This window comes from Podarcis melisellensis (assembly GCF_964234715.1).
Source record: "Podarcis melisellensis genome assembly, chromosome: 2".
Lineage (NCBI taxonomy): Eukaryota > Metazoa > Chordata > Lepidosauria > Squamata > Lacertidae > Podarcis > Podarcis melisellensis.
In genome coordinates, this window is record NC_138529.1 from 30,376,212 (window position 1) to 30,404,156 (window position 27,945).

At 44.3% G+C, this 27,945-nt stretch overlaps 2 protein-coding genes across 3 annotated transcripts; both read right to left on the minus strand.

Moving 5' to 3' along the window:
• Window positions 1–264: 264 nt before the first annotated feature.
• PPP1R27 (protein phosphatase 1 regulatory subunit 27) lies at window positions 265–3,047 on the minus strand. The gene is made up of 3 exons (XM_081899954.1): window positions 2,588–3,047; window positions 1,533–1,683; window positions 265–1,047 (listed from the first exon to the last, which is right to left on the minus strand). The coding sequence occupies exons 1-3, from the start codon at window positions 2,763–2,765 to the stop codon at window positions 924–926; spliced, it is 453 nt and encodes a 150-aa protein (XP_081756080.1). The 5' UTR covers window positions 2,766–3,047; the 3' UTR covers window positions 265–923.
• Window positions 3,048–8,821: 5,774 nt separating this feature from the next.
• P4HB (prolyl 4-hydroxylase subunit beta) lies at window positions 8,822–27,910 on the minus strand. 2 transcript variants are annotated; one of them, XR_014165338.1, is made up of 12 exons: window positions 27,656–27,910; window positions 26,403–26,609; window positions 22,361–22,494; window positions 21,724–21,861; window positions 17,616–17,720; window positions 17,246–17,371; window positions 16,074–16,274; window positions 13,586–13,706; window positions 13,234–13,415; window positions 12,825–12,911; window positions 12,405–12,480; window positions 8,822–9,876 (listed from the first exon to the last, which is right to left on the minus strand). XR_014165338.1 is itself a non-coding variant. In XM_081899750.1 (11 exons), exons 1-11 carry the CDS (start codon window positions 27,819–27,821, stop codon window positions 9,793–9,795), a joined length of 1,551 nt encoding a protein of 516 aa, XP_081755876.1. In that variant the 5' UTR covers window positions 27,822–27,910; the 3' UTR covers window positions 8,822–9,792. The 2 variants fall into 2 exon arrangements, 1 of the variants encoding a protein (XP_081755876.1); XM_081899750.1 differs by lacking the exon at window positions 12,405–12,480.
• Between the last annotated feature and the right edge of the window lie 35 nt (window positions 27,911–27,945).

Sequence of the window (27,945 nt, forward strand, 5' to 3'; positions counted from 1 at the left end):
GGATAACTTCAAGGTTAATACATGTCCTCCATCAAAGTTAAGCAGCTAGATGTGTATGAATGAGAACTTTTAGGCATTAGTCACTATATCTTGTTCTGCTTTTTAAGCTGTTCTACTTTCCTTTAGAATTCATTTCCTCATTTCATATCCAAAATCTCATGTGCAGCTAGGGAACAGTCTAAGGGCAACCTGGGAAACAAAGTGGCTGAGCAGGAAGTGTGGCTAGCCTTCCCAAGAGTAGGGGGAAATAAAAATAATCCAAGGTTGTAGAAATTACTTTATTGAAAAAATAAAAAGCTGTTTCAGAACCACATAAAAAATAACAGTAGAAAAGCAAATCTAGGAGCAAACATGTGAGACTTTATACATGACATTTTTAGGATAATATATACAGCAGAAAGATACCAGCTTGAAGTTTGGCTATTTTCTCTTTGTGATAATCGTGTGAGGATTCTTCAGGCCTGAATAGGTTGAATGTCTTTGAGAAAGCACTGTTCAAATCAGTCACTGCCAGATAATAATTGGAAGGTGTATATTCACACAAATTGGTACCCAGTCCAGTTCATTTCATAATCCACCTGTGTGAACCTCCTGCACAACAGTGCCGTTTGGGCCAGTGTGTCCCAGCCATTAGACTAATTTTAACTAAAGCCTGACTGTAGCAGGTACCAGAAAATGGGCCACATGGTAGAGAAGTTTACATTTTCTGGAAGGGCTATCCCAAGCATAGCTCTCTGATAAACCCCAAGGTAGCCACTCTCATACATACACATTACAACCAAACTGTGGTCTCTTTTAGGAGGCCGTACACTCTTGCCAACATAGTAGGGGCAACTTTGCTAGCCTCCCTGCAGCATGCAACAAATGCTGCTGCCTACCATGGAGGCTGAACTCCACATGGGAAAGAGCTGAGTGGCACTAGCTTAGTCTACTCGGGCTGCTTTGAAAAGCTCCACAAGCTCCTTGTACTCTGGGTCAATTAGGTCAGATGGCTTCTCCCCTTCATCATTGGTAGCATCACGTTGGGCCCCAAGAGAGATGAGGTACCTGCAGGATTAAAGAATGAGGTGATGAGACAAGGACAGAATTGACACACATACCCACATGCACAGTTTAGTTCAAACATGCAGTTTTCCCTATGCTTTCATAAACAAGATGATACAGAGAACTTGTGAATTGGCTGTTAGTTTCAATGTAAAGCTTTCCTCTTTCCATAAAGAAACCAGTCTTCTCTTATAGCTGGTTTCCATTCTCACCTTCTTACTTGAGATATCCTATAGATTTGGGAGATATCATAGGTCACATAACACGCCAACACAAAACATCACTGCTAGTGTCCAAAGACTAGCACTACCTATTGGATGGTCATCTAGCCAACAGACATGTCATCATCTCAAGTCTAAGCCTAGCATTCACTGTTGAGCAAGCCCTACTTCCCCCCCCATTTTCCTTGACCAAGTTTGTGGCCTGTCAAGAGAGGGTGGGCATGGCTAGGCTAGAGATTAAAGGTTAACATAATTTGCATCTCTGACCTTGCAATATCAGCGTGACCGTCACTGCAAGCCATGTGTAGGGGTGTCCAGCCGTCCTCATCTTTCTGATTGATGTCAGCACCATATTTCACCAACAGCTTGACGCAATCAAGGTTCCCAGAAAGCACAGCTTCATGGAGGGCAGCCATACCTAATGGGAGAAGGTAATGCATCAGCCACAACCTGATCAGCCACAATCTTAGGAAAACATCCCACAAAAAGGTAGCTGTGCTAACATGCTTGAGACAGTGGGGAGGAGTTGTCTAGAAGCAAAATGCATCTTTTTTCTCTCAGAAAGCTAGACCAGGGCCTTTACATTTTTAGATTGCATTATCTTATAAATGTTGGGGAAATGGCACACAGAGGGGACAATTTTTGGCCCACCAGGTTCTTTGCATGGAGAAAAAGAATATTATGTTAACCAAGGCTGAGTGAGTTCCAGAAACTTATTTGGGGAATTAAGTAAGCAGTTTGTAAGAACAGCACCTCGATCAAGGCTTCTATGGCCTTCTGCAGTACTGAGTCAACATTGTGAAAGTCAAGTGTGATGGAAGTCGGTAAGAAGCAAACACACTCTGACAATCTACTGGGCCATAGTAGCTTGTAACTGTTGAAATTCCTGTGACTACTGGATTTCTTTTTTAAGTGCAGCCTTTCATGCTGAGATCATAGCTGGGGGAAACGGCTCAAAGAAACACTGATTCAGCTTTACGGCTGGGCATGAAGCTGCTCTGTTCATCCTGCCACTGGATATATTGTTCTCTTCTCAACTCAGCAGCCATATTTTATTCACACAGGAACAAGCTGCATTAGCAGATTAGTAAAGGGATTTCTCAGAGAGTGCGCTGTATATTGGCATAGTTTTCTTAGCATCTATCACCTTAGAATCTGTTCAATACCCAAATGTCTAGCAAAAGGATTTCAGGTGACATAGCTCCCTATACTGATGCAAGTGTTAGAGGGGAAAACATGACCTAGTTTGTAACACACAGCCTGACTTTGGGATTAGGCTCATTCAACCACCCTTCAGTTAGGTTCACCCACGTCCTACTTACCTGAGGGGTAGATAGTGTCCAAGGTGACCTTCCTGGCACGGATGAAACGGCCCACCTGCTCCAGGTCGCTCTGCCTAATATGGTCCAGGAAGAGAACGTCATTGGGGAAACGCACAGTTTTCAGGCCTCGTGTATATCGCCTATACCTGGGAAGTGAGTCTGGGTAGTAGTACTTCATTGTGGCAGAGGTAGAAGGAAGAGCAAGAGACCAGCGAGACAGGACTGAAAAATGGTGTTGAGGAATAATTAAAAAAGCACACGGCAACCCAGACGACTTTGAAGTGCCTTGCGACCCAAAGGATTCTCTTCTCTGTAACGCTTGCACCTGAAAGACTGGTGGGATGTTAGCTATGGTTTCTGCTCCTGATACGACTTTCCTTGGAAAACACTGAGCATGTATGGGTAATCTCCTGTTGAGGACTGTCTATTTCCAGCAGTGTCTCCTGTTATATATCTTCCCCATGGCTATTTTGAGGATATTCCGCTCATGCTATTTGCCATGAGATTTGGTAACTGAGCTGCCCTGCCCTCCAGCCTCCCCCTTTTGAATATAAGTCAGGGTTTCAATTTACATCCCACCTGTCGATGTGCAATAGTTAATGGGTCAAGCTTGCTCCACAATCGGCTTGTGTAGATCCCAGAACCCAGCAGCCCGATTCTGCAAACCACTGTTTGCAAAGCCCACTGTTAGCCCTGCTTTCTGGAACCTCTTGACAACCTTTGTGGGTTTTCCAGAATATACGCAGCTATCTCCAACAGGAGAGAATTGCACGGAACTTAGGTTCTACACTGAAGTTCAGTTCAAATTGTGCAGACAGCGAAACTTCAAAATTTACAGTCTTTTAAAGGAAACTATGCATTTCCTTAAGTTGTATAACTCTAACTTGCTGCGTTTTGTTGCATCTTGAGTTTTGAATAAGCAAGAATATTACCCAAATTATGTGGTGAAAATGGTGGAAACTATGAAATGTATGCATTTCCTCTTTTCGAAAACATCAATGCATTTCCACCAATTTCCCACTTCAAGTGCTGTCATCTCACAGAATGAAACTGGTCTCATATCCCAAACTTAACAGCAAAGGGTTGTATCCCATCAGGTAGACACCTTGTTAGCCAATCTGATTAACTTCAGTGTGTCTCCTCCATTATGACTGGCACTGGATATAACCCTACGTACCCTAGAAAGGCATCTCCCAACCTTGGAAACTTTTCTTTCTTCAATCAGCCAGTTGATTCCAGACGTAACTGGCTCAGGACAGAACGGCCATTCCCAATGATATCCATCCTCCTGCCCCTTTAGAACTGGCCACCAACCAAAAAGCATCCGCACCAGAGCAGCCTGATGAGAAGAGGTTTATCTTCCCTCTCTTCCTGAAGAAATATGCCAAGTTTCTGACTCTGTAAAAATAAACTAGAATAATCTACTTTCCTTGGGTACCTCAGCAGGCACTGGATGGTAAACAGTGCAACTGCAAGGAGCAGTAATGAGACATCCCACAGCTCTGCTTTGTTGTTATTCTGGGTTTTGTAAAGAACCCCCTGTTTACAGACACTGTGACAATGAATGCAAGCATGTCCCATTTGCCTTTGATATTACAAAGCATGAGAACACTACACAATGAGATCAGGATGAGCAAATTACTGGGCTAGAAACTGGCTTTTCATCTCAAGAGTGAAGGCAGCTAAAACCAACAACCCAAAGACCCATAGCTGGCATGGAGGCCTTATTTCATAAACTAGCCCTGTTCATATGGGATGCATGTATTCCTCATAGCAACGATTTGAAAGTTTGCCTTCTGCAGCTTGAAATGAGAGACATCCTGCTAGTGTCAGAAACTAAAGTGACTTATTGGGCAGGGGACCAATGCCGTCACACAACTCCCCCTGCCTCCGGGCCCAACCCTCGGCTCATACCTAGCCCTGGATCAGCTACTCTGCTAGAAGTGTACATTTTACGCTGTCATTTGAATACTGCCAAACACATTTGTGCATATTTGCATATATATTTTTAATTTTGCTGTAGAAAGCCATTTGAAACAATCTACAAAGCAGACCCTATTTTTGGAGGTCCTAGCTCGCCTGGCATCCCAGCTGAGCAGAGCGAGAAAACAGCCCCACAAACAAGGTCTCCTGCCTTCCCTTCAATCAGCATGCAGCAACTTGTTTTCCTTTGCTAGGACTGCTATCACTCCCCATCATGTGACAGAATTACATATTTGCTTACAGAAATATTTTTCAGCAGAAGCAGCCAGCAAGCACAACACCTGTCAGGATTCTGTGCGTATGACAGGTAATAGCTGTTCAGTATATGCGTCTTTGTACACCATTTCTTGGAACGAGAGGGAATTAAAAGCTTCCTGACCTTTAGAATGTTTTCTACACTGAGAATCCTCAACTTGCCCAATGGCTCTGTCCTTTGGCAGGCTGGGCAAGGTTCTTCTGCACACACAGGATTGGGCAACAATATCCAAGTACTGCTTTCTGGTAATGACCTAGCAGGTGAGAGAAGAACTACAGAAATAAGGTGCTTCTGAGTCCCCATCACTCTGAGTTGTTCCAGAGCACAATGTTCAATGATGATACTAAATGTCTCAGAGATCAAGAATCCACAGGGTTTCTCTCCCAATAAAAGTGATCAGTCAGGGTGACCAAACCTGTTTTGTAGTAAAGCAGCCTGAAAACAATTCTGAAATTGGTCTGGGAGCAATTATATCAATTTCTCTATCCTGCCATTTTAAAATGAAACTAGGACCTCAACAGAAGCAACAGCCATGCTGCCTGAAAAATCCCTCTGATCATTCAGAAATACATCAGATTTGATCTCTCTCTTGGGTCAATGGGGTGATAATTACCACCAGATCCTTCCCCAATCACTCAGTAGCAAAGATGATATTTAGGGCATAACCACCAGTATGTGCTGAGTGCACAATTTATTGAGACAGCCCTATGGTACCCAGGAAATTCTGAGCAGGCCTAGGCACAACAGGCCCTGCATGGATCTTGAAGTCCCTCAGCACTAACATCCTGAAATTCTCCACCAGGTCAGGCAGGCGGGTGGACAGGACACCAACCACATCCCTGTCCTGTATCTGCCACCCAACAGAGGTAAAAACCCTCACATCCAGCTCCCAGATGGGCTGGCCCTTCTGGCACGCATGATGAAATTTAATGCAGCAACCACTACATCCCTTCCCTGTTGCTCCAATCTTGCCTGATGCTGCACCAAATACCAAGATAGGCAACACAAGCTAAGGTCAGGGCCCTCCAATTCACCTACCCATATCTCAGTTATGCGCACAAAGTCAGTCACCTCACCCATGATCAGATCATAGGTGAATTGTTTTGCCTGGCATTAAGCAACAGCGCGGGACAGGTAAGCATGGATACCCAGTTCTCGGTTGTGGAGGTGGCTGACCATGGATGACAGACTTACAACAGAAAAGGACCAACAGGTGCAGTAGTTCCATTTAACTCAACGCTCAAGTGATGACGAGTACGGTATTGCTTTAGAAAGCACTCTTCAGTTACGGGATTTTAAGCACATTGTTGCAATGGAGCCACCAAACTAACCGAGTAGCTTGGGGCACTTTTCAGAACATCAAATGCCTTTAGACTTGCTATCCAAATTCAGACCTAGCAACTGCAATAGCATCCTCACAATCTTGCCATTGTACTGCAGACTAGGGGGTTGCATGTGTTAGTTTTTCCTCTGCAGGTTGAGTCCCAGCGCCTTAAAACTCTACTATATGAGCCCTTGCAACATTGGCTGAATACAACAATTCCACTGGACGTGGGGGTATGTGCTTGCTCCCTCTTTACATAAAGAGTAAATTCCTAGCATACGCAACCACAAAGATATGCTTGAAAGGTGAAATCTCAGAAGCCAGAGTAAGGTCTCTAGAACCTTGCTGAGTAAGGTCTCTAGAAGCCAGGGGAAGACTCAAGCCTTGCAGAGCTTCTTGACGCTGCCCAGGATGAATAAAAGAATTATGCAGAGTATGCGGTCATACTAAGTTGCCTAACTTGCCTGATTTATGTGGGTTACGGAGGTCAGGTGACGCAGAACGCAGCTCAGCTTACAGGGGACTGACCATCCGGGAGCACTATTACACCAGGGTTCCTATCCTGCACATTATTCAAAGACTTGGCCATGACGTACAAAGGCCTTTAAATAACTTGGTCCTTACATAACTTGCAAGTCACACTCTTCCTTAAGAGGAAGCACTTGCTTTTTTTTTTTTAATCATCCAATCTACTTCAGCAGACATTAGGCATCTACTCTACCACTTACAGAATTCCTTCCCTGTAAAGCTTTGGAAGATAGTTTGGTAGTTTGAAATGCCTTTCAATATGAATTTAGTTTGAGAAGAGTGGAGAGAGAAACTTCCATTTTGTATTGTTGTATTACAGGCTCTGCCGGGAGCCTATAAGAGAAGATACAAATTTGGGTTGCTCCTGAATTTTACCCTTTCGGTCAATAATGTAGACTTTTCCTCAGACTCAAAAGGTACAAGCAAGCCGCCAGGGCTCTGAAAGATCAAGCTACTGTGCCTTTAACAGCCTTCAAGAGGCTGGTGGAAGGGTCTGCCACTGCATATGGAGGCATGGTTTCTCATATCTAATTCTGTTGGAAGTGACATTCTGTTCCACACCCGTTCTTAGAACCATGTTGGAAGTAGATCTAGGAAAGGAAATTTGCCAACACTCATGGGAGTTCTCCTGGCCTTCTAAACTACTCGCCTACCTCCTCTAGCATCCAGGAAAATTCACTTAAAATGCACAGATGAGTAATGCTAACACAGTGCTACTTTTCCAGAAGAGGTACCAAACTTACTATGAATGCCTTCCTTGATTCTCTTAAAATGGCAATGGTGCCTACCCGAGAGGTGCCAAAACAGAGTTCCAGCTGAAAAGCCCTAGCACTATACCCTAGTGAAAATGTCACAAATCTTGTGAACACCCAAATCCCTCTGGAGGCACTGTGGGGAATGTGGCACTTATATCCATCCTTTGTGCCTTTGCTCAGCTGTGAAATCTATCTGGATGCAGGTACTATAGAAGATGGGTGTGATAATTCATGGCTCAGATTTAGGTTTGCTTTTCATGTTCTGATCAAATCAATAATCTTCCAAAAGAGCTAGTTATCTTTATGTTGGTAGCCATAACACTGAGTGTAACTCAGAACTGAAAAGATTGGGGGCAGGGCTTGAAAATGTGGTGTAAGTCAATTTTTTACTGCAGTTTTTGAAACATTCACACATCATTTAAAAGTGCAATGAGGCAAACCTGGTCTTCAAGACTTCGCAGCTGTATGGTAGCCATTTTTAGCTCCCATGTCTGGTACGCCCCGTTAAGCTCAGGTACCAAGCCACAAAGTTTTTGCTTGGAACTATATGCAAATATTTCTTTTTTTCCCTCTTCAAAAATAAATATAATCTCTTACTATACTGTCTCCTTCTGCCATAATTTACATTTTATTACCAGATAGAATTCCCAATTTTCCAGGGACACAGCCTGCTCTACCACCTTATTCAGTAGTACATACAGACCGAGCTCATCTCCTGAGTTATAGCAATTAAATGGAAGTGAAGAGAGTAAGGTCCCCATCATTTGACCCTGTATATTTCCTGGAATGTTGCATCTAGGGTCCCCCCCCACAAGTACAGTCTTGCACACAGCTGAATGCAGATAAAATAATTCAAGCATTTTTTGATGTAATCAATGTTCAAATGTACAGATTAGTTTTTTATTATCTATGAACGGTTTGTATCATTCTATATTCCGTACTTAGTAGGTAATTTCCCACTCCTGCCATTTTTCTTTAAGGTTTTGCTACCACATAGCATAAATCCACCCTCCAGATACTTGCTATTGGACTTTCATAAGCTGAAGTCAAAATAGCCAAAGATGAAAGTGATAGTATACCTCTGGAGAGTACCATGTTCGCTTCCCATGGAACTTACTGTTCTTTAGATACTGAAAGCCTAAAGCAATACTTTGCACAAATGAAGTTACTTTGTTCAAATGTGCATTTCTGCAAAACAGATTTGAATTCCATAGTAAGAACATGCAAAAGGCTGGATATAAGTTTTCCCCAGGAGGGGGGAATATTTATCATGCAAGCAAGTTTCAGCAACAGAAAAATAAATAAATCCATTTTCATCCTTCCTGGCCTAGATGAGGAAAGAGTTCTCCTTAAACCAGAGTTCAAACAAAACAGCCAGATACACAATATAGTATTAAAATCAACTTTTATTTGGCCAATGAGTTCCATTCCTTTTAGCATCATAGACGCTCCAAACTAATTCCAATTGGGTCAACATACATTCTTTTCCTCCCATCACTCCTTGGCTCTCAAGTACCCCCACAAAAAAGCCCTAGTTATTGAGTGTCCTTTTTGTTTCATTCTGGTAGGCCCCTTCCCAAACAGCTCTGTAAATGCCTGGGAGACCCATTCACAAAGGAAATGCGTAAAGAGCAAGTCGTATTGTTTGTTCAGGGGGCAAGGTGGCAACACCAGTTAAGGTTTTGCCTCAGGAGTAATTGGGTCCTTTCCCCCTCAAGGACAGTCTTCTATGCCATCCTAATCTTTGGAAGAGAGAGATACATATACTGTTCAGCATAAAAGGGAAGCAAGACCATGCAATGAGTTAAGAGGACCTGCTCATTTCCCTTTCCACTGCCACCACCGTGGTCAGCCCAGTAGGTTCCTCCACACCGGAGCAGCCCAAAAGAAATAGTAATTGAAAAACAGCCGAGACAGTATCCAAGACCCTGCTGGGCCAACAGCAGCTTATGACATTTGGACAAGTGTGAGTAAGTTTTAAGGCGGCATTACTGGTGAGGCTCCAAAGTGAGTTAGGCAATGGGACATGTTGCCATTTCAATCTGCTTCTACCCAGATCACAGAACACTCTAGGAAAAGAAAATGTACATCACAGTGTGTAAAGGAGGGGGGAAAGAGAAGACCCAGCAGGGCTGGCTACCTAGGCAGATCCCTCTTCCAAACTGAAAATAATAATAATAATAAAAATTAAGTAGAGGAATCAGTTGACAGACAAGTTAGGATGAAGGGTTACTTTAGACCATTCCCTGTACTCTCAGACAGCATCTGCCTTCTGGTTCAAGTTGGTTCTGGACTTGCTTAACTGCATGAAGTGGCAGCCACAGTGTAGTGTCTGGGGATATGCAGATTGGACTTGTCTTTACAGTTCATCTTTTAAAGTGTTTGCTTCATCATCGTCTTCTTCTGCATCTGGCTCTTCAGCATCCTCTAGATCTTCCAGATCCTGTTTAAATGAAGAAGCAAAAGCTTGGTCAGCTGCAGCTACTCTCACAGCCAGTGCCAAGGAGGCCAACACACAGTTAGGTCCTGCCAGTGCAGCTGTCATTGCCCTTAATAGCATGAGAAATTCATGTAACTGCCTCTATGCTCAGAACTTTGCTCCTCTGGCAGACAGAGTCCTGCCTCCCGAGATGTGCAGGCCAAGGAAAGTCCATGCATTCCATCAAGTCACTCAAGGCAAAATAAAATAAAATAAAAATGGAAACAACCTACAAATTTCCATATACCAGGCAGAAGGAACTTGTAAGACAATGGGGTCAACACCAGGTCTGTTGGCTTTCTGCTTGCCCTATACATCTCAAAATTATTTGAATGGATAAAAACAAACCTGCTGTACCAACTTTAGCACATTCTCCATCTATATAGCATTCTGAATCAGATGAATGCCATCGCATTTGAAAACCAAGTTGGTGATTTTAACGTTTTGCTCAACCAAGAAGTGCACAAAAGACCTCTAAGAAACTTACTTTAGAATTAAAACTTCATTAACACAACCATGTACTGTTAAGGTAAAATCTGATCTCACTTCCACACACAAACACACACAAAATAACAGATAAAGAGAAGCTGCGATCAAGGCAGCTGTTCCAGTATCTGTCTTTGAACTTTCTAAGCAAATATTAGTAGTAGCTCCAGAATAGGTATAATCATAGGAGATGATCTTGACAGGTCACATTCAGGTTCATTATTAGGGAAGCCTTGCAAGAGAATTGTACCAGTCCGTTCACAAATAAATGCTCCATTCACAGTAATAAGCAAAAGTAAAACAAGTGGAGATTCAGTCCGAATGACTGATGCAGTACTCTATACTGCAAATCCAATTGGCTGTTCCTTAGATTTGTGATCTAAACCGACCCATGTCCAGTTCTTTCTTCAGAAGTGTTGACTTTCAGTGGCTTGCAAAATCCTCAGTGATTTGCATACCCTCAGCCAATTATTTCATATACACTATACCAGAGGTGGCCAACTCCCAAGAGACTCACAGAACTAAAAACTGGCAGTGATCTACCCTTTTGGGGGGTTCAGGTCAAAGTTGTTGAGCTCACCAACAGATCGCTGAGGAAACAACAGCCTCACTGAGTAAACTCCATCTTCCATTCTGCAGATCGTGCAGCAATGGAGGGCACGGCGAGGCCGAATTCTATTTTACCAGCGCTAAGGAAAAGGACCCAGTGATCGACCACAATCTACCAAAACCTCCCGGGGATCTACCAATAGATCGCAATCGACCTCTTGGGCATTCCTGCACCATACCATTCCACTGCATTGCCTTAAAGAATATAGACTGGCTACCAGCATACTGACAAGAAGCAAAGAATATAGGCTGTTATCTTCAACAACAGCCTATGCTGAATAACAGCCAGATGTTTAGCATTATCCTGTTCTCAGCATCTGGTACCAATGCTTTTTGAATGGAGTGAGCTAGCAACTATGAAAAACCTGCTAGCACACAATTCTTCTCAGAATGAGAAAATGCAAAAGCAGTTGCAAGAAATACACAGGGCCAGCCAACAGCCAACACAGCACCTCCAAAAATCAGCCGCGAGGGACTGGAATACCATTCACAGGAAGGACAGAATTTGTTTGCCTCCAATTCAATCACATTCTTCAATTCAAAATCTGTTTCCATGAAACCCAGATTCAAGGACCTGTTACAATCCAAGAAGATTTAATGGCCATTTTTGGCCAATTCTTTTGCTCAGTACTCTTATGTTTTTATACCCAAACCTCCACCGGTGACATCTTATAGAACACAGGTTCAAAAGCTATCTGTCTTCAAGGTGTTGGAACCTGACATACAACCAAACTGAATCAAAATCCAAATTTCCAAAGTGTACAGAGATGATAAAGAATCAAACAAGCTAAAGCAAAATGGGGCTGGCCAGCTCTACTCTGCTAGGTCTCAGCTACATGTTAGTGCCAGGTCTGTGCCTGAAAATCATGTAAGTGATAGCTAACCATAGTGTCTATCACCAAGATGCTGAATATCAAAGCCAGTTCACTCTTAGATCACAAAGCCTGGTGCAAAGACTTAAGCTCAAAACAGGGACAAAGGAATCAAATCGGGATATAGTTTCTGTGTATGCATCACTCATGGTCATTGTAGCAAACATTTGGCACCCTTGATAACTGTAGGCCTAGAAGTGTAGTCTACAGAGCTTTAAATCACACAGAACCCACCATACAGGGTCCGGGAACATGCAGAGGTGCAAAGGCTGGGTCACCAGTTGCTCCCTGTATCCAATGGTAATGTAGGAACGGCAGCCCTGAATGCACAGCAATTCTAACTTGGGCTATGAGCTTTACCCCCTCTATGTGCAGCTGCTACTCCTGCTGGGCAGCAGCACCCAGATAAGCCTAGCAGTGCTGCAAAGAGCCAGTAGCATTGCTAGCACAGCAACAGAACAAGCAAAAATTGTTACACATGCTGGCAGCAGCGACCACTTGACTCAAGCAAGAGGACACTCGCACCTGGTGCTGGGTGCTGGAGAAAGAGCCAATTCAGTGTAGGGTCATCTCTCGAGAACTACAGATAGTAGGATCAACGCTGGGAAGAATGTAAAAAAAAAAAATCATGTCTCTTGAACATTTGCAGTTGATCTGGGAATGGTGGGGCTCTCACAGGCTGACTGCCTGTTTGTGTGGCCTGGTTAGTCCACATGGAATGGCAGGTATTCAGGAACACCCTTCCCCACCACCCCAGTTCATTCTGGGTATTACCAGCTGTGCTTTATTTACAAGTTGCTAAGGAACCAGCATTCTCGGCTGCCACAGTAAGCCCAAAGTAGCTTTGCAGGACAAAACTTCCCTTCCACGGGGATTGCATCTGAACCCTGCCCTAAAACAGCTACACAAGCCAGTGCCCAACACAGTCTGGGTTTAGATACTCACATCTTCATCTACACCACCATCCTTTCCGCCACTTTCCAGGAACTTCTTAAAACCTTCCAGCGTTCTCTCGCCGTTGTAGTCTACAACCTGCAAAAGCAAAGGAGGAAGTGTGTCAGCAGTCGAAAGACAACGCTGGGCACTGGGGGCTGAAGAATCGCTTTCTGAACAGCTAAGCAAAAAAAAGGGATTGGAAAATTCACCTTCACCCATACAAGTCGAAGAAGAGCAGCCAGCCACTAGATTCCCATGATCGCTGCGAGGAGAGAATAGCCCGTACATGAGCATATGTAATAGCAAGAACCCCCTGTGAACCCACCCTTAGCAACTCAAACCAAGGCACACCCTGGGAGTGGGAAAGAAAAACACCCAGGGGCAGCCACCTACACAGACCGACCACCGGTCTCCTCACCGTTCTGCCAGGGCCTGCGGGGAAAAACTTGAGGGTAGGGAAGCTGTGGACTTTCACGGCCTCCACTTCATTGGCTGTGGAGTCCATTTTGGCAATGATGATGTTTTCATGGTCTTTGTACGTCTCACCCAGTTTATCCCAGATGGGAGCCAGCTGCTTGCAGTGGCCACACCAGGGGGCATCTGCAAGTCAGAAAGGGGACAAAACCCAGATTAGAATCTGTTCAACAAGAACCACTCACTCCCCAGTTCCTGCCACCTGAGAAACATTCTTCGCTAGCCGAACCTGTGCAACTCAAGACAGGATGCGCCAAGGTGCGAGTGCATGTGGACTCAGCTATCGAAATACTTACAGAATTCCACAAACACGTTCTTATTCTCATCAAAGGCCACTTCTTCAAAGTTTTTCCCAACCAGAACTTTGACAGGTTGTTTGTCCCAGTCATCAGAAACATCTTGGCTCATCAGATGGGGCTGAAACAGACAAGCAAAAAGGAACCCACATGAAAGCAACAGCATGGAATGCGCCAACAGGAAACCCTCCCACCCACTGTTCCAAGACAGGACAGAGCAACTGACAAAAGCCAGAGGCTATAAAAAGTCAGATTAATATAGACTTCCTCCTTCAAAGTCAACCCCCACCCCACCCAATGACCCAGCCATGTCCTTCATGAGCTGCTGCATGGAGGATGCGTGTTTACAGGGAGCTGGCATAGGCATGCTGAGTAGACAAGAGCCCACTCTGCTTCAGTTAAAGAACAAAAGAAATGCATGGTAAGATATATGTACAACAAGCAAGAGGGGATGGCTGCAAGAGTCAGATTAGTTCCAATATTTTTACAAGAGGGAGTTAGGGCTGGGCGATATGTGGTTTTCAACATCACCAGCTAAACATCGCAATATAGTGATATATCACAATGTCTAAAATAAAGATGGAGCTATGTACAGGCATTGGAGGGCTTCATGGTTTTTCATGCAGGATTATGTTTGCATAGCGTATGTATACACACACACACACACACACACACACACACACACACACACACGAATACACACAAACACAATTCACAATATATTGCCAGGTCAAAAATTATGGAACTGATATCACAATACGGATTTATCAGTTTTGGACAATATATCACCCAGCCCTAGAGGAGGTCTAGGATGTTTTCCAGAGCATTTTAAAAATGAAAGTGACCTATTAAACCATTGTGTCAAAATTGTGTTCCAAGGTACAGAGCCAGCTGTCTTGTACAGAAGTCAGATCATTGGTCCATTCAGCTCCCTGATCTCCAGGGTTTCAGACAACCCCTCCCAGACCCACCTGGAGGTGCCAGGGATCTAAGCTGGGGCATTCCGCATGCAAACACAGGGTTCTATTAAGTGTTCTATCCTTCCAACATGCTTAACATTCAATTTGTCTTGAAGCCCATCTGAAAAATCCCCTACAACTTCCCCTAGGCTACATCTTTCAACTATCAACTGCTTTGAAACTCCCAACTCAAAACTGTTCAACCCTAGATCTACTTTTGCTTGAAGACCATGAATACTGTATCTCATGAATGTGAGGGGTCTTCAAACAGGCCAATGCTGAACATAACCTTCTCTGAGGTTAGAGGTCTTTGGAATGTTTCTATTCCTATTTGCTTTCCAGCACACAAACCATCCCTGTAGTTCTAAATAACTTCAAGTCTCTTTTCAGAAGTGAGGAATGCTGCCCGAAGGGCTATGCTACACATTAAAAAGGAGGCATATGTTACACCACCTATGGGACAGAACCATCTTTAGTGTGAAGGTGGGGGACTGCATGATTCAATGACCATATACCCCCAATCTAGCAGAACGCAACAGAGCAGAAGAGAGTTCTAGACTTTCCTTCTCCAAAAACGCACCAGCTTCCTATCTACAGAGTCTGATACGGGGGAAGCATATAGATATATAACACTCAGCCTTTACAGCCAAGTGGCAGGGGCTTCATTGACCACATGCTCGCACTCATATGTTAACAGGCTGACCAAAAGAGTACTACAACATGAGTATGTATTAATACAACCTAGAATGTATTTTACCTTTTATGTCATGCAACACCTTACTGTCTATGTGTTCCAAAATAGATCTACCATAGTCCTGTATCCTATTCAAGAATATCCATCAAGCCAGGTATCACTCAATACTTTTTCTTCCCTGTCATCAACTCAGCTTTCCCAATTAGAAAGGTCATCCTGAACTTTTAGCCTCGTTTAATAATCCCTTCCAGTTTTTCAAAGGACCTGCAGATGTTCTTTAAAGGTGTACTTGTCCAGTCGACTGAGTAATTAAGATGAAGGCTGCAACTTCACTGAACAGGAAAAGGAATAATGGGAGGCAAGAAAAGTAGATGAAATAGGCAGAGCCAAGAAAGAGCCCTGCAAAATTCAGGTGTGGGGCAGAACAAAAGCAGTAGCTGGCTCTGCTGTACAGCTGCTTTCATCTCCAGATTAAGATGGAAGCCTCCCAAGCGCTCGTGCCACGTGAGGACAAGGCCATGCTGCCGTTAAGGCAGAGGTAGTTCTTAAGAGCTGGTGATGCAGTTCTATGAGCAGCTCCCAGACTTGTCAAGCTCACTTTATCAGCATTTAAAGGCTATTTCCATACTGGCACCGTGCCCCACTGGCTTTGCCCTTTGGGCTTCTCAGCATGAAGTCTAAATACTGGGCTGCTGGACGTGCTGCAAAGCCAGCTTGAAAGACTTTGTGCCACGTGACTGTTCTCAGGTTTCGTGTGATTCGTGCTGCGGGGATCACCTCACATGGATGCCTGCCTCAAGAACAAAATACAAAAAAAGAAGAAAAAAAGAATTACCTTAACTTTGCCCTCCAAGAACTTATTGCAGAAGTCCCTGATGTTTTCTGGAGTCAGCTCTTCTGAATCCGGCTTGTACTTGGTCATTTCCTCCTCCAGGGTAATGAGGCGGATGGCAGGGCACTCCTCTTTCTTGAGGCCAAAGAACTCCAAGATCCTCTGGTTATCGCTGTGGTCACTGTCTATGAAGATGAACAAGATCTTGGCGGAGGAGAAAGGAAGAACAGTGGAATTGAGGCATTAGACAAGTGCATGGCATAGGCAAGAAACTTGCTATTTATGTCCTCCTTAAGTAACTATTCTTTCTCCTGCCACCCTAATTGTGTTTCATGCCCAACTATAAGCCTAAAGCAAGTTCTTGTCAAATACTTAGCTCAGTGGTTTTCAACCTTTCTGATTCCATGGCTCCCTTAACCAACCACAATCTTTCTGCAGCTTCCCTGGGGGAGTCACTTACACCGGGGTTCAATTACAGGACTTGAGTCAGTGGGGACTCCCCCATTCTGCCCCTCTGCTTCACACGCCCCATTCTGTCCCTGCCATCTCCCCTGAATGTTCCTCAAAGAGAGAGATAATGCAGGAAGATATGAGCTTGCAAGTTAATGAAAGGATGGTCCCCCCCCCTCGAAGGCTCCCCTGAATATTCCTCAAGTCTCCCCAGGGTGTTTCAGTGCAACCATTGACCAAGCTTATTCCATTCAAAGACTTTAGTTGTCACCTGATTGCTGGGGCTATTTAGGAGCAGTCTATGCTGAAGCAGCTTGTGCTACTGTTCATGTTACTTAGCTATATTCTGAAACTCCTATGATCCTAATCCATGTCCTTCCTGAGAAGCCGCAATATTAGAACCGTACAGTCATGCCTCTTGTTACGTTTGTTAAAGGTTAAATCTTTTCAGGTTGCATCCCACGGCGACCCAGAAGTACCAGAAAGGGTTACTTCTGGGTTTCACCGCTTGCACATCCGCAGACGCAAAATGACGTCACGCATGCACAGAAGCGGCGAATCACGACCTGCGCAGACGTGGGTTGCATTCTGCTAATGCTGCAAACGGGGCTCCAGAACGGATCCTGTTCGCAACCAGAGGTACCACTGTAAGTGCCAGTGTTCACCACCTGGGAAGCCTAGGGGGCGAAGAAAGGATTTTTAATACGTCACTTCCTGGTCCTCACCTTCCCTTTGAAGCTCTCTGCTGCTTTTTTGAAGTTATCCAGTTTCCCCTGGTAGTCTGTAACACTCTTGGGCAGGAACAACAGGATGTGGGTCTTGATCTCTCCTCCAAAGATTTTGGGTGCCGTCTGTGGAAGAACAAATAGATGCATGCTAGGGCCAAGAGTGTTACCAGTTGCCAAGATTATGCAAACTCCCACCTCCCTCATTTACAGTTCATTCTACTTGGTATAATTTGTCTGGTTAGCATTCTCCACTCCTGATTGGTAGACACAGATCAAGGCGTGGGTTAGGTCACCCAGCCAGCCAGCCAGCCAACCAACCAACCAACCAACCAACCAACCCTGCCTTGCTAGAGAGCCACTTCCATACCTGTTCAGTGAATTCAATCACCAAGGGCAGCTGGTTTGATTTGATGAAGTTCAACAGATTCTCTTTTGTTATCTCCCCTTCATAGTTGTTACGTCCTTCATCAAACTGGAAACAAGCACAAAGGGACTCGTGAGAATAAATTAAGCCGACTTATGGTTGAGATCAATCAAGAGTTACAGTTGGGTCATCAGCCTACTTATCACCAAAACACAGGTTATGGGCAGATTGAGTGTATGTTGCAATTCTACAGGCATGCAGAATTTGGTATTGAGTAAATCATTCGGTTTCCTGAAAACGTCAGTGGTGGTTTAGGCTTCTAACCCTTATGTCTATGGAAAAATGTGTGCAAGTATGTAGGACTAAAGGATGGCATAGCAAAACCGAGAATGGCTCAGTTCACATTCAATCCTAAGCCAAGCTATGGCTTGAACACACCTGACTACCAGGGGTGAGACTGTGGCCATTTTGTTCCTCCTCCAGTCCTTCTGCAGCTGCACTGCTGTAAACCAAAGACTGGTTCAGGCTCATGTGTTATCCAAACCTGGGCTTGGATTCTAATGGTGTGTGAACCAAACACAACACTGAGCCAAATCATGACTTAGCTCACAGCAAACGCAGGAGGAGCAGAGAAGCAAAACGGCTCTCTCCAGTAGCCCACATGCCATGTCATAGTTTGGACTAGTATTACATGTAAAACAGGTCAATAGTTTGAGGAATGGGACTTTAGGGCCTAACATATATCTTCTGCCACAACCAGGCTATTATTCAGATTTATGTAAAAAAAGGCAAACATGGAGTCCAGCTTGCTTTCTATCCATTATTTCTCCAATTTTTACAAGTACAGAATACACAATCCTGAGTGTTATATCTGTAGGGCTCCCACTGACAAGTCTTGACACAAACTATGATGCACATTTCACCCTGCAAGCAAGGCACAGAATTTCTCAAGTTAAAATCCAGGGTAGAATCTCTGCCAAAGCTCTCATCTTACTAACAAGCTAGGATTCAAGGCTCCATAGGAGTAAACAGAGCAGTGACTAGAAAGGAGTTTGGCACTAAGTGGATTGCCAGATTCTTGCTATATACCCACTAACTCAAAAGGGGTTTCATCAATATTATACAGTATTTTAAATACACAACTCTCAAAAGTCACAGAAGCAGGTTGCTCATTTCCTGGCAGGCAACAGGTTGTGCAGGTCTGCTGGAAGCAGATATATTTATCTGATCAACAGAACCACTAAAAAGGAGGTAGTGTCCTAGGCAGCAGCACACAACATGGAACCAGTAAATATATAGCAGTTTACTCAGAGGACAACACATCCCTGCAGGGCTATTGTTAGCCAAGCAGGAACAGAAGTCAGAAAGCACGCTATCATTCCTCTGCCAGGAATAATTTTCCTGCAGAGCAACACCTATTACTGTCCAGGTTCTCAAAATCTTTCCTGGCACCCTGGAAAGGGGCAGGGAGTAACAGACATAGGAGAATCAAGGTTATCCACCAAGAAGACATGCAAGGGAAAGCAGTGATCCCATTGGCTGGGCTCCCTAGCGACAACTCTGGGGGCCGCACACATAGGTCACTGTTTGAGTAACTTTCCAGGAAAGTGATACAAAGAAATCTACTTCAAGACAATGTGAAGCTTGTGCAAAAGACAAGGAAACAAAAAGCAAAGTTGGGTAGCTGCAGTGCTGCATTCAAATCTCACCTTAGCCATGAACTCAATAGGTAGCCTTAGGTAAGCCAGTTTTCCCCCAGACACCATATATATAGTAAGAGCTACCTGCCTTCACATTGGCAGGTTAACCAAAAATGCTGTTGGCACATTCAGAAGTGTTTTATAAAATGCCAGTTTTTAATATAACCTAACCCTGAAGAACAGTTTATTAGAATGCACTTGGGAAGGAGGCACAAGTCAGCGGTCACAAAGAAACAAAACTTTAAAATGTGCAGCCTTACCAGGGACTAGATGTTCTACAGTTCTGCCAATAACACCTCTGCTTGTTTATGTGTGCTACATAAGACTTATAATAAACCGGTTCCTGGCCTTCATGCACCTCCAGTGAGATGCATTTAGAACAGGCTTCCTCAACATTGGCCCTCCAGGTGTTTTTGGCCTACAACTCTCATGATCCCTAGCTAGCAGGACCAGTGGTCAGGGATGATGGGAATTGTAGTCTCAAAACATTTGGCGGGCCTGATTTAGAACCTACCAGCTCTGCTTTTACTATACCCTGTAATCTTAGCAGAAACTAGCCAACTTAGAGATACCTCAAGATTCCAAATGCAGTCTTGCCAAAGTCTAGAAGATTCTGAGTGCCACTCTTACCAGCCCCAATGTTTAGAGGCCTGCTAGCGGAAGAACATACAAAGACTTTGCAAACACAACAGGGTTTTACTCCGTGTGTGTGTGTGTGTGTGTGTGTGTGTACAACCCCCAGAACAGCATGTGGGGAGGGAGGGTATATAACTATCAGCCGGGAAAGAGAGGCAAGTCATTCCATCAGGCAAGCAGAATTTATTGTGCTGACAGAGCTATCTGCTTAGCGCTACACAGAATTCCTCCCAGTGCTTCACCACTTAACAGCTGCAGGGGGATTTCACGTCCTGTCCAATTCTGTAACTGCTTACACGGTTTCGTCTCATTCCAAACAATATTCCCGGGCATCAGTGAGGTCACTTCATGACACTCAAGCTCTATGGGGCCATGTGCAAATGTGGTAGGAACAGTTTCAAATGTTTGTTTCATTTTGGTTGGAAGCAAAAAAAATAAAAATAAAATGGCAGCACCAAAGAGTTAACCGTGTAAAAATTCAAGCATTTGACAGGTGTGCAACTGAAGAGTTCAGAAGCTTGGGCAAGTGTCCTTTTGGCAACTAAAAGGGATGTGTTTTTACTTTGGCTGGTTGAAGTCTCAACAGCTCCAAGACTGAGGAGCAAGAAATGGAGAATAAGAGTGAGGAAAGTTCTAAGCCACTCAAAAAAGTACCCCCTTTAGATAGAAGAGCTGGCCAATCAGAAATTTACCTCCTATCCTTTAATAAAAGTGCTGGCCAAACACAACTTCCCCACCCCCTTAACAGATTGAAAGGTTTTTAAAAGCAAGTATTCAGCTTAACATGCCAAACACTTAAAGGTGGAAAAGCCTGTTTGAAGCAGGGAGAATTGACCTTAAAAAGGCAGTCAGGGTGTGATCTACAGGCTATAGATGCCTTTACAGCAGGAGAGAGCATGCGTTGCTCTACTCTTCTCAGGTGGAGAGAAGGGTATGGACACTGTGGGGTCTCCATCCACTTTGTAATGGCGCTCATTCCCACTATCAAAAGTCAATGCCCACAACTACAGTAGGTTCTGGAGGATTCTGGAGTCTGAGATTTCCTCCCTTAATGGTTGCTCCGCTGAGGGCCCCATACCGTTTGACAAACCACTTTGGCAACCTAAATATTGATAATGGCATGAGTCAAGATCTTGCTCTTGTGGCTTGCAACACAAAGCAGGGGTGTTTTTCCCCCACAAGTGTCCCTGTTTGGAAGTTCCCCCTCCCCCCCATTCTGGTTCTCTAGCATCTGAACAGAGCTAGCTATTATATTAACAAGGTTAACTTGCTGAATAAGCTACTCAGACTGCTTCTTCCTGTTCTGCTTTCACAATCCATCAAGTGTGCTTGGTTTCCACCAACAAGCTCAGCAGCGGAAAGACTGGTTTTGTTCCAGAGAATTGCAATTTAAGTAGCAATGAGTCTTGCTGCCAATCATTAAGATTCTCTTGCCTTAATCATCTATACTGACCTTGAAAACAAAAGCCCGGCATCAGTTCCTCTTCACACCACCATTTCAGTTGTGATACTAGAAGTACCCTTTGAGGAAGCAACTGGGTTTTACAGGCTAAAGCCCATGCACTCTTAGGATATAAGAGCACTTCCAGGAGGGAGGGGGAAGCTGATGAGAAAAAATTCAAGTGGTTTCCAATTTCCTCCTTCAAATCAAGTTTTTAAAGTACTATTTGGACCTGTGTGAACAGTGTGGGTGGATGTGGAACAGAAACATATTGGGGAAGCAGAGTGCAGCCAGCCAGATGTAGCACATAATGGGAATATTTTGCACCACTCACCTTCTTAAAAAGGGCAACTCCATCTTTGCTGAGCTGGTATTTGGCAAAGACATCGCTGTTGGAAGAGATCCCAAAAGGAATGTCATCAATGGACTCTGCTGCCAACAAGAACTGCTTGGCAGCATCAGATTCTGCATCCTAACGGAAAGAAAAAAGATTTTAAGTTTTAAATACTCCACACAATGCCCTGATTTGATGCATGTTGCTTACTCAGTGATGCAAGAACAACAAAGAGCCAAGATGGGATAAAGAAATGGGCATCATACTCTAGCTGTAATTTCCCTGTGTCCACGACTTCCCCTCCCCGCTGAAATTGGGCACGATTGATTCTACTGTAACCAATTGAGCAGGTTGTGGTATGCGATGCCCACATGTTTCTCTGGTTTGCAAGTTTATTTATTCTATTTTTATTCCACCTTCCCCCTAAGGGCTGAAGGTGCCATACATGGTTCTCATCCTCTCCAATTGGAGATAGGTTAGGTTAAGAGACTGTCTAGGCTCAGGTCACCCAGGGAACTTTGTGTTAGACTGCCCATGGACCCAAACAGGTTAGCGAGCCCTGGTGTAATCTCTTCCCAGATAAAGGCCTCCAAGGGAGGTCAGCTAAAAGCAACAGTAACCGAGTGAAGCACTCTACCTTGAAGAACCCGATCACAGCAACTTCACTGGATTCCACCAGTTTCTCAGCAGCAGCTACATCTGCCAGGGCAGTGGCTGCTGGGCCTGTGCGTTTCTTCAACCAGTTGACAATGTCATCTGCTTCCCTGCCAGCTGTATTAGGGGGGGAAAGACACATCAGAATCTCTTTCACGTTTAAGTTGGAGCACTTGATCTAATCACCCCAAGTGGAAACTCCCATTATTTCCTGGTTCAGAGGGCAAAGAGTTTCTGTTCACCTTCTTCTCTTCCCCCTTTGCCTTCCAAGACAAAGTTGCCACCAGAAGGTGCTATTGAGCACAAAGCTGCTTTACTTGGTGCAAAAAAATATTTCATAGTAACATTTAAGAGCATGCTGTTTCTATCACCACATTGGCTCATGTATATTTGGAGCTTGGGCCACATTATAATATCACTGATGCAAAACGTTCTGCAAGATGCAAGCATTTCCATGCTGAAGAATACCACAAAATGGTTGAGTGAAGAAAAAATACAGGAAGCAAGATTTTCTACCACAGTACCAAAGCTTAAAAGCAACAAATAGGTTTTTCAACGTTGTTAAAATTAGATCTGTATTTCTAACTCTTGGGAGGCTCCACCCAAAACTAGCTGCCTTTAGAATCTGCTTTAAGCTAATCTTGCACTGATTATATACAATGCAAGATAAGTTACTATGCCAATCTCCATTTCAAAATTCCCCACATGTAAATAATACGAATTGCCCTTCCCTATACCTACAGGGTATACCTATAGATACCCTATACCCTTCCCTATAGGCAGGAGGGTAGATACCTGCTCACTGTGATCATCACCCACATTGCAAGGGTGACAAGTGGAGCTGCAGCCTGGAGCTTGAGGGTGGTGGTGGTGCAGAAACTGTTCCAGTTTTACTGAGCTTTATTGATGAAACAACAGGAAAGAGCCATACCCCAGCTGTAAGCTTTGAAGGGGGGAGTTAGGAACAGCCACCACCTTCACCTTCCACTGCCTTGCCTCCTTCACTCCCAAAGTTTGCAGCAGGGGAGCAAGTGATCGCTCATGATCTCTGGCAGTGAAAGCTCCGAGATAAAACCACCATCCTATGTACATTTACCTGGGAGTAAACCCCACTGAATACAATGGGATGTATAAAAACATGCAGAGGATTGCACTGAAGGGCAGGGGCTAGATCCTGACAAATGTGTGTTTTGGCTTGGCTAGCCAGGTTAGGTGAAGCTGGTACTGGGGACAGAGCCCTGCTTTCCTTATTTGGACAGGGCCAAGCAGTGTGAGAAACAGAATGGGTGTGTACTCCATATTCTCCAGGCAGCTCTCAAAACTCTGCTGGACCAAGCTAAACACCCACCCACCAAGTCGAAAATGATGCCCAAAGAATTCAGTTCAAGATGTATGGGATTGCTTATTACAGCTACTTTTACCATACGAGAAAGAATCATAACCAAGCCTGTAACATTTAACGCATATATTGATACAGCAACCTGGGGATGGGTTATTGCTTTTTGTTTTGTTACTATGCAATGTATTTTTGTTTTCTGATATTGTAAACTGCCCTGCGATCCTTGGATGAAGGGTAGTTTGGAAATGTAATAAATAAAATAAACCTATTTTTTTATATGCAAAAGGTAATAACTAACTTTACCAGCACTCAAAGTGGCTGCACAGGCTGCCTTTCAAGAAAGCCAAAATCAGAGACAGGACAGCCATACCTGTGGGAAAACCTATCCTACATGTGGCTTCTGTGGCTGCTGCAAGCTCTTCTTCCCATACAACGGAAAGCACTTCTTCCCCTATAACTGGAAGCTCATCTTCCCCTACAACTGAAAGCTCATCTTCCTCTGCAACTGAAAGCTCATCTTCTCCTATAACTGAAAGCACTTTTTCCCCTACAACTGGAAGCTCATCTTCCCCTACAATGGGATCTAAGGATGGGGGACTGGCCATTCTGTAGTGTTGCCCTCCCAATGCAGTTTTTCACCATTCACCAGCACAAAAAGTTAATAGCTGAAGACCATTCAGCTTCCTAAATGAGGAGATTTTTGTGCCTATTTCTAGGTGGCAGGTTCCTAAGCATGGCGGGATTCTTCCCAACTGTCACCATGGAATCTTGGGAGAGAATCAGCAGCAATGTCTAGGGAATAGACTTCTTACATCATTGTGCCCCACCCCCATCCTACTTCTGTACCTTCCATCAGCCACCACCTTTTAAAAACTTCATTACTTTGACCTGTGTTATTTTTCTTTTTTTATATGACTAGGAGTTTTAATAACTCTTTGACCACAGGCTTTCCATTATGATTATCTTTGGTGATAAAAGTAGTTTGTCTAGCACTTATATCATCCACATATATGGCACAACTCATGAATTGTAGAGTTGAGAATGACCCTGGGTTTTATCTAATCTGATCCCCTGTAAGGCAAGAATCTCAACAAAAGCATTCAGACGAAGGACATGTCCCTGCGCCAAGGCTCGTACCATTTAGAAACAGATAAAGCAGGCAAACAAAGGAACGGAAGGGAAAGAGGGAGGGGGTAAACATGGGGGAAATTACATTTCAGTTACATGTATTAAAGGCTTAGTTGCAATGGTGCTTTAGGAGTAGGGGTCTGTCAAAAGCTTTGTGGAAAAGGTGATTTTGCAAATGGTTATGTAGGAAGGGTTTTGGGAGGCAGTTCAAGTCACAAGGTACAGTCATTGAAGGAGCAGAAGACAGCTAGATGACCAAGAATGGAGGAGCTGGCCAAGCAACAGAGACAGGGAAAGAGATGTGGCAGCAGTGAGGCAAGAGGGTGAAAGCTACTGAGAGCTTTGAAGCTGAATCAGGGAGGACTCAAAGGCAACATAGGGCTGCAAGAAGGGTATTTCCGTGCTCAGAATAATTTTGCCAAGAGTGCTGACTATAGGCAAGACAATCAGGTCCAGAAAACAGAAGGCTGGATGGATCAGAGGTTTTTTGCTGAGGGACAACAGGGAGCAGAGTGCAGGTAATGTTATAAAGCAGCCTTACTCATGTGCATGTCCTACAAATACTGCTAGACTTCCACCTCAACCCCATATTTCAACAAGTAACATGTGGAAGAAAAACTGTTACTATTTTTATCATTTATGACATGCTAGTGCCTATGCTTTTGTGTTTTTAAATGCAACTACAGGTGTATGCTTGTCTCAGTTACACAAAACTGGGAATATGAAACATTTGATAAACTCTCATTTAGTTTTGATACAACTTCAAAAAATAGGACATCCATTTTATACGTAGGAAAGAGGCTGAAATAGACTCTAGTGAATGAATGGCTATGACTGAGCAGTAGCATGAGCTCAGTGCTTTGAGTCACAGACTTCTCCTTCAAGGCTAGAATGCTGTTCAGAATACAGACACTGAAATAGTCACTGCTTAATAGATTTATTGCCTTTGGCTGTAGCCCTATCTACCTCTTCTTGGCAGCAAGCCTCACTGACCTCCATGGAGCTTACTACTGAATAGATACACACAGAATTGGGCTGTAAGGAATAAACAATGGTGAGGGAGGGTATTACATGCAGTAAATTGCTTCAAGAGCTGCAATTTTGCATTTGTGATTCCATCATATACAAAGCAGGGAGCAGATATATCCTAAGGGCAACTATTAAAAAGCAACACCAACTTGTCCTTCATTTGTGTCAGGAGTTCTACGCTAGAAATGTGAAACCACAGTACCTTATTCCTATTTAACAGATTATCCTTGTCTTTCTAACAACTAAAAGAATTACATGAAAGGACAAAGTTGCAAGTCCTCTACGAAAAACATTTTTTCGTGGGACTATTTAGCAGAGAACTTTTGAACTGGTGAAATATATATACAACATGAACAAACAGCTTAAAGGAGGCAGAGAACTATATTTGAACAACATGAAGTGAATGCCAACGGTTTAGGCATCAAACCAAGAAGTATCCTCTTGTGTCACTTTTGCTTTATGTTCCAGATTTGGTCCCCCCACCTCAATTCACATGTTCCAGACTTTTTAACCATTACCACAGTCTCACCTGTGTATTCTTTAGGGGATGATTTATCACCATTCTTGAAGAATTTGATAGTAGGGTAGCCTCGAACACCAAACTGTTGGGCAAGCTCTGATTCTTCTGTTGCATCCACCTTGGCCAGCCTGATTTCTGAGTTGTCAGATTTCAATTTTGCTGCTGCCTTCACATACTCTGGGGCCAGAGCTTTACAGTGACCACACCAGGGTGCATCTGAAAAAGATAAGTACTTAGTATCAAAGTAATTACTGTGCAACCCTCCAACACTGATACTTTCTATCAACAGGAATGAACCCACAACAAAACATTCCATGCAGATCGCATCCAAGTGACGGGTGGGCATGAAAATTATGGCAAGGAAAGCTTCCCCTTTGACTGCCCTGTAGTACTATAACCAGCACCTTTCCTATCACAAAATCCTAACATGACGTTTCTCCCTCTTCACCTATTACTTTACAAGCAGTCTCTGCAGTGGAAAAGCAATGAGTAGGCAAGACAACGAGGAAATCTAGAATATCTAGAAAAGGAAGAGACAGGCTCAATCCTCAATACTGTTGCTCACTTGATGTAAATCTCTCCCCAGTACATAGTTCAAGGTTTCTTGTCCTGCACTGCTGTCAGCAACAACCTGCAACTAGCACAGCACATCCAACTTTGGGAGTCTTCCAAGACTCCACCGAAGCCTCTTAACTTTACTGGCACGCCCCTTCCAACAGTACTCCTGGTGCTATTGCAATGCCACCAACAGACATAACATGGCACAATGCTTTCCCCAATACTTGAGAGAGGTGCATTTCAAACGCACTTTGCACTCTTCAGCGGGCCCCTGTGCTCTCCTGCATGAGACACTACCAGTGTTTCATAGCCGACTCGTAAGCATTTATCTATACCCCTATTTTCAAGGCTGAAAATATAGGGCAACAGTAGCACCGGCCTATTCCATGCATCCGGGACACGCCAACAGCAAAAGACGAGCAAACGCCTGCAGGCCCCTCTTTGGGCTGATAGAGACATTACCGCAGCCGGCGCACGCCAGCTCTCGCAAGTCCCCTTCTCACGTGAACAGTGTAACGTCTGAATAGGCAGGGGTTGTTTCCCTAATGGCGGGGGGGGCCTCTAACTCTGAAAAAAACTGTTCCCCATCCCTCCCTAAAGGGGCACGAACAGGGGGACCCCAACCTCAGTTTCCCCTCCCACCCGGCCGGCCTTCCCTCTCCACCCTCATCCGCGCTCCCCCCCCCCGGCGCCCCTCCACTCACAGAACTCCACCAGGATGTTCGGGTGCTGCTCCAACGCCCGCTCGAAGTTGGCCGCCTTGAGCACCAGGACGCCCTCGTCCTCCTCGATATCTGCGTCGCTGGCCAGGCAGGCCCGTCCCAGGAAGAGCAGGCAGAGGAGCGGAGAGAAGAGCAGAGCGGTCTTCATGGCGGCGCTGACAATGACGGCAGGATCCCAGGCGAACAGACCGGACCACGAAGAGGCGCCGCAAAAGAGAACACTCCGCGCCCGCCTCCCGCTTTATAAACCCGCCCTCTCCCTGCTGCGTCTA